We start from the raw sequence: 11,106 nt of genomic DNA, 5'->3' as shown, positions 1-11,106 counted from the left end.
GATACTTCCAAACAGTTGCAGGTGCCGATGATACCAGTGCAGATGACGCAACCCAGCTCAAGTGGGAGCTCGATGAAGTCCTTGTTCATTGTTTTGTATTGTTTCCTTTTGATCAGTAGTGGAGCCCAGTTGGGACGATCGGGGATCTAGCATTTGGGGTTGTCTTCTTTTATTTTGGTTCCGTAGTCGGACCTTGATTGTATTCTGGTTGATGTATGTTTAACTTGTATTTGTGTGAAGTGGCGATTGTAAGCCAACTCTTTACCCCTTTCTTATTCAGTACATGGGATTGTGTGAAGATTACCCCTCTTGCGACAAACCTACCATGCGGCTATGCCTCTAAGTCGTGCCCCGACACGTGGGAGATATAGCCGCATCATGGGTGTTACAGTTACAAGTTGAGTAGCTTATTACTCTTGGGTGCTCGGTACCCTTGAGCTTTTTCCTCTTGGGTGCTTGGGTGCCCTAGACGGTTGGTGGTGTTCGGAGCTCAATCATTATGGTGTAAAGCTCTGGGCAAGCGTCGGGGTCTCCAATTAAGTTGTGGAGATCACCCCGAGCAATTTGACGGGTTCCGGTGACCGCCCCCAAGGGTTGCCAAAGTGTACGGGTTCGGTGACCGCCCCCAAGGGTTGCCATTTGTACAGGTTCGGTGACCGCCCTCAAGGGTACCTTAGTGGAATCACGACATCTTGCATTGTGCGAGGACGTGAGGAGATTACAGTGGCCCTAGTGGCTTCTTGGGGAGCATTGTTCCTCCACACCGCTCTAATCGGAGATTAGCATCCGCAAGGGTGTGAACTTCGGGACACATCGTCGTCTCCGCGTGCCTCAGTTATCTCTTACCCGAGCCCTTTACTTATGCACTTTATTTTGTGATAGCCATATTGTTTCTTGTCGTATATCTTTCTATCACTTAGTTGTTTATCTTGCTTAGCATAAGTTGTCGGTGCACATAGGTGAGCCTAGTTGTTGTAGGTTTTGTGCTTGACAAATTAACCGCTATGTTTATTCCGTGTTTGTTCAAGCCTAAACCATAATTATTTTAAGGGTTTTTATCATTTATGCCACTAGTTGTGTCCCACTACTCAGTTTTGCCATTGGAAGTTACAACTGCTCAAAAATGCCATCAATCCATGAGATGCTTGCTCAAAAATGCCATTAGATATCTAAAAAATGCCATCGTTCTGTTAGATGTTTGCTCAAAAATGCCATTAGACATTGTTATTTTTACGTCAAACCCGTTGACCATGTTCTATGACAAAAATAAGACTAGGTTCATAGGTATTTATGTCATTATAACATGGCAAAAGAGATTTGAGATCACAATAATGGTGTTTAGTGGCATTTTTGAGCATGTGTCTAATGAAGCAATGGCATTTTTGAGCAGTTGAAATTTCTAGTGGCAAAATTGAGTAGTGGGAACAACCGGTGGCATAACTGATAAAAACCCTTATTAAAGCTATATTAGAGAATAATGATCTTTCAAACTTATGTCATTGGGGCATAATCTTTTGTCCACTGATCGATTAACTGACACAAGGTCGGGATGTGTTTCGCTGGAACCTTACTACATCAGGGGTCTTTCACAGTAGACTCTATGTATCCGTGCGCTCACGCATTCTGAGGTACCAGTGAGTAATAACAAGAAAATCTGGAAGTCAAAGATTCCACTAAAAGTTAAAATCTTCATGTGGTATCTTCGTAGGGGAGTTGTTCTAACCAAAGACAACCTCGCACCGCAACTGCCAGGAGTAAGAAGTTTTTTGCAAGTTTGCACGTTCTATACGTGGTCAGTCATCCAAATAGCGTCAAATTTGTACTCCACAAGTGTTGCCAATATTTTTGGTCATTGGTTGGACGGTATTACAAATAGGTTCAAAACGCTAATAAGGGTGGGAGCGTATGCCTTAATTTGGTCGCTTTGGCTATGTAGAAATGATTTGGTTTTTAATGACAAAAATGCTTCTCCTCTGCAGGTTATTTTCGTGTACGCACTCGCTTCACGTACGTGGTCTACTTACAACGAGGCGGAGTACCAACCGCTGTTCAAGGCGGTGTGTACGCGATTGGAGCAGGTGGCTACGGAGGTTTTTTCCCAACATGGGTGGCAGGATAACCTCCTCATAGATCCACCACCACCTTCGACATAGATCCACCACCACCTTCGACATAGGCATAGTGTCAGTCTATAGGACACTATTGTTGCCGATTTGTCGGTTTTGTTTTATTTCCTATTGACACAATTTTGAGGTTTGGTTGTGTGCATCCTAATTATGCAGGGTCTGGGTGTTACTCATAATGCTTTGTATCCGCTTGATGTTACAATTTCAGATAATAAAAGCGTCATTTATCCAAAAAAATGTTTTTCTTGTGAAACCTGCAAATGGAAACATTTATTAATGACAATGTGTATATAGATCACACTTAGATGTACATGTCAGATTGTTTTCAAATTTGTCTGGAACATTGCAAATGATTTTGTTATTATTTTTGAAATTCAATAGATCTCAGGTACCCGGATACCAAAACACCTCTCTTTCTGAGATAGACCTACATCCACATGCCATGTGGTAGAAGTGAACGATGACAAAGCACAAGGTGGGTTGAGGTGAGGCCACTGGTCCTCGTGTCTTTTGTTGCAGCAAACAATAACAGAATAGAGGGTGGCCCATGGAGAAGTCATCATTGATGTGCATCGGTTAGGGTCAGGGTGGCATCGTTCGCTTGTGCGAGAGTAGAAAATTACGGTCCATACGGTTACACTCCTTGTCAATTGCTTAGGGTTGGGTGGTGATGCGACACATCAATGCACCAGTGGTGGGCATGGCATGACAACAACTGGGCTCGTTGATGACACGCAAGAGGAGACAATGATATAGCTATTATGTAGTGGAAGGTGGAAGCAGAGGTAGTTGGCCAACGAAGGCATAGGTGGATTAATAGGCCCTGAAAACATTGAACATGTGAAGAAGGTGGTGACAAATGCAACCATGGATGATTCAACAGTTACTAAAGGTGACAAAATAAGGAGGGGTTGGGGTTGGTCGGGAGGCACATAATGACCTTAATATGACGTCCCACGAAAAGATAGGTGTGAGAGATGTTGAAGTCACTTCCGTTAGATCTATATCTTGCTCAAAAATTTAATTGTTTATAGACAATCTGTCGACACTCGCTTGTTTTTTTCAATGGAAAGCACATTGATAGGGACCTACATTTTGATTTAAGCGCGAGATATTTTTTTCATCTAACAACTAAATACACCAATTTCCAAATTGGCTAACAAAATAGCATCATATACCAAATTGTGGTTACCCTGAACACGCTGTTGGTAGCCCAACAGTATGGTACTCCTATAACTAGCACCGCTTAAATAGTAATAAAATAGATAAACAACAACCCTTCAGGGGAGGATGGTGACTTCACGAAAGAGATACACTTGGGCATTGGCATTGCCAGATATATAATGAAAATATATTGGTAACTTTTTACACTAAATAAACATTATTTTTTATATTGTTGTTTTTAGGAGACATTGTTGCAGTTTAGGCTTTTAATCCAAGAACAACCCAAAAAATAGTTTAGGTACAATAATGCAAAGATTGAACGATCCACCATTGACCATATGGCACTAGCCCTCTTTGCTCTATGCACATCTCATAACTAGCACGCCATTCCAACGTGAAATATACTGAAAAATGTGATGAAAGATGCTCGACCACCACTCTAAAAAACTTTGGCTCTGTATGGAGCATACGTGTGAAAACCAACAGCATTAGCAACAAGTGAAGGAAAGACATCAATGCGTTGGCGACTAAACTTGATGAATATTGGGTAGCTAAAGAAGGAAGGTTACCCATCTGAAGGTGTCTAGAAGATTATCCATGGTATGAATGAATTTAACAAGCTTGACGAAGCTAAACTACAATAAATATAGATGATGTACAATGTGTTTCACGTTGTGTATTTATATATTTATACATACACATTTTATAGTGACATCCACTTTTTTTGGTTATAACCTTAAATTTAACATAATAACGAGGTGTACCATTTTGTTTTAGACATGTAGCAAAAATTGCATCTCATGTAACCCACATATATTGGAGATTTTGTTTTAGATATGTAGCGAAAATTGCATCGCCTATAACCCACATATATTAGAGACTTGGAATAAATGAGTATACAACATGACCTAAATATGTCAGAGATTCTACTAATCAAATGTCTTACTTGTTTGAATCCCTCTAGTTCATCGTGCTTGCCATCAACTGCCACATGCAGATTGTTGTTACAAATTTGATCATGAAATTCACGCAACATGTTGGATAATCTATCATTGTTTTCTAAATTATTGGTCCCATGATGAATCTGGTTAAATGATTGCCACATATTTATACTAAGCTTTTTTACCTTTGCACAACTCATTGTAACTAGGTCTTAACTAATTTTTAATACAATATTTGCGATAAAACCGTGACTATTGATTTTATTGTATCCACCGTTTTGTAAACACGTATCGTGTTAGTAATATAAAATATGATAGCTTACTACTGTAGAAGCCAAATATCCATGTTTTTGCACGGAATTGGTATTTCTCTCTCAAACTTTTGTTTGGAATATTTTGCTGAACTAAATTCAATTAAATCTAAACAAGTTAAAATGATGGCACGATCACATCCACATATGGAATGCATTGTATATGTGTTTGTACCTACAGATTTACTAATAAAGTGCTACGATTACACAAGTCTAACAAATATCTTAGAGAGATAATATAAGTAGAATACAATTTTCTAGATTAGCTTTGACTAGTATGAATGTAGAGTGCATGAGGTGTCGACAAGTGGGTTGTTCTTGAATCCCCTCCCCTCGCCCTCTCCGGTTGTCATTGCTCACGTTCACGTTCTTTGTCAAGTTGGTATTTTTTTTTCCTTTACTTGCTTTAGTTCAGACACTACTAGTATAGATTGCGCAACCGAACTTGAAAAATCGATGAATAGTCTAGCACATCAAAATTCATGCATTTAAACTGATGTGAAAACTAACTAGCATACAGGCATGTGCTGTCGTCCAACATCCTGAAAGATAACTAGCTTGCCATCGGCAGCACCTCACCAGCATGACACCGAGTAAGGCATTGTCTACCCCATGTGTGTGTCGTGGTGTGGGGCGCTCAACCGCGAGACAAGGTCCAAGCTCCTGCCTCCAAGGCTATCATCTGGTAGGTCGCATCCCCTGCTTTCTGGTGGCGAGGAGAACCTGTTGGATTGATGACGATTTTCATTGTTATGTCGGCTTAGTGGGCGTCAGCAGATTGACCCTTTGTTGGTTTTAACTGATGTGTCGTCTTCTTTTATCGTTTTTTGCTTATAGGGGCACCAAAGAACTTTATGTTTCATTTCAAATAATGTGTGTCATGTGTAAGCACTCAAAACGTACTTAATTTTCTAAACATAATGTCATTAACACTAAAATCCTCCTTAGGGGCAAGATGTCCTTTCAGTATGTTAACGACGCGATTCAGGAGAGAATCTTGCATTACTAGATGGCTAATTTGTTAAATATTGTATCAAAAAATGACTATACACATGCTCGGTGCTCTATTGGTACTTATTTGCTATTATTTGTCAGAACAATCTTTGCTATGAAATTTGATAAATATAATGGGGAATTGATGAAAGTGAATGCAAGAAAATTAGATGGTGTACACTTGTTTGTCCTCGTATGTGTACATACATGGCCATCCACCATCATCAATCCAGCATGCCATATAACAAAAGGGTCACAAAGGGGTAGCACTCGGGCGACACCATGGCCCTCTCTGGTCTTAGTTTGTGTCACTCATTGAATGGATCATTGTGTGAAAAGGCATAGCACATCCACAACCTGAGAAACCCCACTTTCACTAAGAACATACTTGAAGAACCAACGACAACAATGACAAAGTAAGGACAAAGATCAAATTGTTTACACCTAGAATTTTGTCACCCCTCGTTGCCAACAAAAGAAAAGAGATCAAAATAATGGTCGAGAGTCCGGGATAATCTTTGCTTAGGACAACTCAAACCAATTTTAAAAATCACAACTTTAAAAAAGACTATCATTATTGGAAATTAACGCACTTTAATCCTTGAAACGCCTTTAAGTCCCCAAAAATATTGGGAGAACCCAAAGCAACATACCCCCTCCCAAAATATTGCGCGGAAAGCATGAGCGTCGATAACCGTCCCAATCCTATCAAAACGGGCACATAGGAAATTTTAGGGAAAATTAATCGCTACCAACCCTCCGTCCATTTTTAGGGAATGGAGTATGTAGCCTCCCCATGACCTCAACACTGTTTCCCCTACTTACCCAACCCTGACAACCCCGGAAAAGGATGTGCCCGTTGAGGTGACCATGGTCAAGCGACACCAACTAGGCATCATGCGCATGTCCATCGCTCCCACCAGAGATGTGACCACCAAGGGTCAACATGATATTCAACCGGTCCCTGGGGCGAACAAGAGGAGGAACAACACAATCATGCTAAAAAAATGGGACGACGAGACGACCGTTGAAGAGGAAGAAGCATAGAGGAAAAGGAAAGCACATGTCGCCCTAAATGATGCTCTCGCTTGCGTTGACCCGTACATTGACCCCCCCCCCCTATGAGCAGGGCTTTGCACATGATGTGGCAGTTGATATGTTTAGGTAAAAAGTTAGTGAGTCGGCGCTAGTGGATCTAGTTGGCATTCATGACCTCAACTTCGAGATGGAGGCACTGGTGATAGAACAAGTGAGGAAGATGACTTTGAGATCCTGAGCCAAACCACAAACAAGAAGATGGGAAGAATGAGCAATTACAATGTGGAGGAGGACATAACAGTGTGTTATGCCATGATGAATTTGTTTCTTGATGCGGCTACATGCACAAACAAGAGCAAATAAACATTTTGAAGATGAATTGATGGGTACTATCGGCGTGCATTAAGTCCAACCTCACAAAATCCTCACCCTCAAACCATTGGGCAATGATTCAAAACATATGCAGCCAGTGAGAGGGTTGTGTTGAGCAAGTGGAAAAAATACCGACAAGTGGTGTGCCACTCAATAACATGAAGCCTACATCTTAGCACTTTTTAAGGAAAAAAGACAAGTGAAATGGCCAGAAGGCCTTGACTTTGTAGCGTTGTTGGGAAATTCTCCGAGATAATGAGAAGTGGGCAGGGGGGATTGGGAGGCAACGGTGATGAGCACTTCTTCTACTAAGAGGATGAAAGTAAGGAGAGGGGGAGAAGCCCCACTCCTACCTCTAGGCCGGATAGGTAATGAGAAGAGGAATGGTCATGTCATGGGTGATGCGTACAAGAGGAGATAAATAAAATGTTGCAGAGGAAGACACAGTTAATGGTCAATGATAAGGAAGATAAGATGGCAAGGTGTATGGATGGACTTACGCTGCTAGAGGAGGAATGGCCGAAGGTGATGGGAGCTACCGGGGAGAGGAAGGCGACAATCGAGGTGAAGAAGCTTGCGATAGAGGAGAAGAAGCTTTCCCTTTAGGAGGAAAGGTTGAGGATTGTCGCCGAGGCAGAGACGAACAGGATGAAGGAGCGAGAATAAGCGCCCCTGCTCATGCATGTTTAACGATTGGATGACATGGCAAAATAATTTGAGTAACCGCGTCATGAGATTTTCGGGGAACTCGAAACCACAATGCTAGTGGTTGGTCTACACTCAATGTTCCTCCCGTTTCTTTTCGATGAACATCACCCTTTTATGTTCTTGCCGGTGGTTAAACTATGTTGTTGCTTCCAGCATAATCTATGAATATGTGTGATTTGAATTTTATCTCGTACATTGACATTTGAAATATTGAAACGCGTACCTCCAAACATCAATGTTTTATTAAATACTTCCTCTGTTCCGTTATTTAAGGTGTATTATTTTTGATACGATGACCAAGGCACATAATTATACACATGTTAGGACGAAATTACCTTTAGCAAATATATTGGTTTGTGGTAAGTAAATCAACTTGTACAGAAAAGTAAGAGATACATGCAATCGAGAGAGAGAGAGACTTTCGTTCTTTTGCTATAAAAAGAGATGCACACAATCGAAAAAAAAATATTTTTCTTTTTCTAGAGGGCTAAAACTGGAATTACGAGGAACTAAAAGAAATGACAAATACACCTTATATAAAGAAACGAAAGGAGTATGTCGTTGGAATGAAGTCGAAATAAGATTACATCTACAATAATGAGACAAATTGGAAAAGAACAATATTGGGAGCTAAGTTTTAGGGATTGATTACTTGATTACTCCTTTGGTTCCTAAATATATTCGTTTTCGTAGTTCAAAGAAACCAACCTTCCAATATACTGAGTTTTTGGGGAGTTAACAGTTCTGGGACCCCGCTTTGGAAGTTAATTGGGGTTTGAGTTAACTTTTGAGATTGATTAGAGTTGTCCTTAATGTGAAGAACAACATAGATACTATATCTAACTTGCTTACTAGACGAGTGGTGAAACTAAAGGGTTATTTGGTTTTAGAACTAGCATTTCACATTTTGCCACATTTTTGACTAGTTCATCAAAACGAGAGCCATAAGTTGGCATTCGAAACGGAACAAGGCATGTTTCTCATTTCTGTATTTACACATCCATCGACCAGCCGGCCACCTTCCGGTCAGTTACCATGTCAAAATCCACGTAACAACCGCACCAACTGCTCTTCGAGCACGCCACAACCGACGACACGACTAATCTGCGGGCGAAATCTCCTAAACGAAGAGCGGAGCCCGCACGGGCAAGCCCTTGGGCCTCGCCGCGCTCGCCGTCAGCGGCCGGAGCGCCGGCGCCCTACCGAGCGCGGACAGCCGCCCTTTGGACACCTTCTTGAAGGCCGCGGCATTGCGGCGCGCGAAGCGCCGGCGGTGCGCGTCCTGCAGCCCGACCTCGCAGCTCCGGGACGCCTTGATCCGCTTGCCCGGCGGCTTGGCCAGGTCCTCCAGGCCGCCCACGGCCGCGAGCGACGCGAACGACTGCGACTTGCCGTCGAAGAACTTGGACAGACCCCTCCTGCGCCAAGAGAAAAAGAACGCCATGTCAGACCACAGCTTCAATCAAGATCGAGCTCGAGCCTACAAAGAACCGCGGTGTCCGGGCAGAGCACGTACTTGAGCGGGAGCTGCGCCATGAGGGAGGACATCTGGAAGTTGTCGGTGGATCCGGAGGAGCCGGAGCTGGAGGTGGCGTCGTCGTCGAGCTCCTCGTCCGACGACAGCATGGAGCCGGCCGCCGACATCCCGGACTCGGACGGGCAGCCGATGTCCTCCTCCTGCTCCTCCTCGCAGCTCTTTCCATTGCTCCGCGGGAACAGCATGTAGGCTTCCATCTCCCGAGCAGATCAGACGATCACAGCAACGCACGAAACCAAACCAAACGATCGACGCAGCGTGAATGGCTGGAGTTCACGGGTGCTAGCAGGACGATGGCTTGGAGGACGGAGCGGGGGATCGGAAGCTATAAAGGTACCGGGGGAGGAGGAGGATAAGAATGAATGACGAGCCGTGGCAGAGGAGGATGCGCGCGGGACGGGATAAAGAAGTCAGTTCGTAGCAGAATAGAATAGCAGGAATTAAAAAACGATGATGATAAATACGGGCGTGATGGTTATCATCTCGGCGGCAGTCAGGCTCCGTGGAGTGGGTCGAGGGGATAAGGCATCCACGTATTTTTCTTGCACGGCTTTGCAGGATGCGACGGGTCTGCGCGCGCACTGTGGTGGGGTGGGGTGTGTGTGTCCCCCTTTCCCGCAGGCGTGCCGACCGTCCCCATCCGGTGGAGCCGGGAGGAACCTGGGGATGTATGCTATGCTTGCATAGTGCCATTGCAGTACGCTTTGGCTACGTATTCGGACCGTTGGATCCTTATCTTTGTTTGTCGACGGCTCTGGGGGATCGGGTCGAGTAAAATAGAGTGCTTTATCAGTTGACCATGCTCGGATTGGCTGAGTATGGGACCGCAGCCTGCTTCATTTTCTTATCGACAGACTCTCGTGGCATATGGTATTGATGGAGAAAGCTGATACAATTAATTTGCTTATCTCAGCCAACTCCAGGTAGAGTCTACCATAAGGGCATCTTCAACGCTAAACGCTTGTTGAGGCGCTTAAGCAATTAAAAGAAATTGTTTTTTCGTGTAGCGCTCGTTTAAGAGTCCCTGCCTCCAACGCTCCTAGTAATCTATAGACGCCTCACAATTCAAAAGACATACGCAAGCGCTAGCTCTCCCCAACGCAGCAAAAAAAGTAGCGGGCGTAGTTTGTGTTGATTCTGTTGAGATCTCCATGCTAATTCTGGCTATCAGGTTAGCTCTCGCTACCACCTAGTTCGTTGCATGTGGAAAAAAGAGAGGGCAAGCGCCCGATGACAGGAATTGCGCCGACGCAAGCCAAAATCCTGGACTCTGCCAGGAATCGGACGAAACGGCCAGGAAAATCACCCTAGCGCCCGTTTTAAGCGTCTGCATTGTAGATGCCCTAAAACTCTACTCAAGTGATGATTCGAGGGGAAAAAACTCTATTTAAGCACACGTTGCACAAACTCTTGAATTATCAAGTGAAACAACGTCACTTATTTCTGAACGGAGGTTTATTTTAAGTCATCCGGGATCCTAGCCTTGGTCAAACCACTCTTTTTCAAGAGGCAATGGCTCGAACCCGCCAAATATAGCGGTGGAGCGTCAATTAGATTGAAGAACAAGTCATGGACAGGTCAGCCACTTACTCATCGGGCCATCTGTGATTCTTAGACCAAATTCGTGCTAACTTTAGAGAGGGACGCATGGCTCATGGCCCAGTTTGGTCCCCATGACGCTCTGCCCCTGCTTGGATTGGAGAGCCAAACAACCTAGTCTCTCCTTTCAAATGGGGCGGGTGTTGATGTATTGCCTTTAGGAGGGGGAAACAGAATACACTCTTAAGTGTGAGTTATTTTTATTTTTGCAACAAAATGGGCACTAGACATGTCGTGGGATTTGGCGACAATAAACATTGTTATGGATTTGGGAGCACAACAAGATGATCTAGGACGGGGTTGGCGACAATACACAT

General features: G+C 43.6%; 1 protein-coding gene across 1 annotated transcript; it reads right to left on the bottom strand.

The window, feature by feature from the left end:
* Positions 1 to 8,602: 8,602 nt before the first annotated feature.
* Positions 8,603 to 9,586, bottom strand: LOC125523509 (protein OXIDATIVE STRESS 3 LIKE 2-like). The gene is made up of 2 exons (XM_048688536.1): positions 9,170 to 9,586; positions 8,603 to 9,071 (listed from the first exon to the last, which is right to left on the bottom strand). The coding sequence occupies exons 1-2, from the start codon at positions 9,385 to 9,387 to the stop codon at positions 8,774 to 8,776; spliced, it is 516 nt and encodes a 171-aa protein (XP_048544493.1). The 5' UTR covers positions 9,388 to 9,586; the 3' UTR covers positions 8,603 to 8,773.
* Between the last annotated feature and the right edge of the window lie 1,520 nt (positions 9,587 to 11,106).

Source organism: Triticum urartu, chromosome 7, assembly GCF_003073215.2.
Source record: "Triticum urartu cultivar G1812 chromosome 7, Tu2.1, whole genome shotgun sequence".
Lineage (NCBI taxonomy): Eukaryota > Viridiplantae > Streptophyta > Magnoliopsida > Poales > Poaceae > Triticum > Triticum urartu.
Note: the sequence above shows the minus strand (reverse complement) of the source record. Positions and strands in the feature narration are given on the sequence as shown.

Excerpts from the sequence above, each read along its gene's own strand:
- LOC125523509 (XM_048688536.1), bottom strand. The coding sequence starts at position 9,387 with ATGGAAGCCTACATGCTGTTCCCGCGGAGCAATGGAAAGAGCTGCGAG. Across the intron at positions 9,072-9,169 it reads ATGGCGCAGCTCCCGCTCAA|GAGGGGTCTGTCCAAGTTCT; the intron begins GTACGTGCTCTG and ends CTCTTGGCGCAG.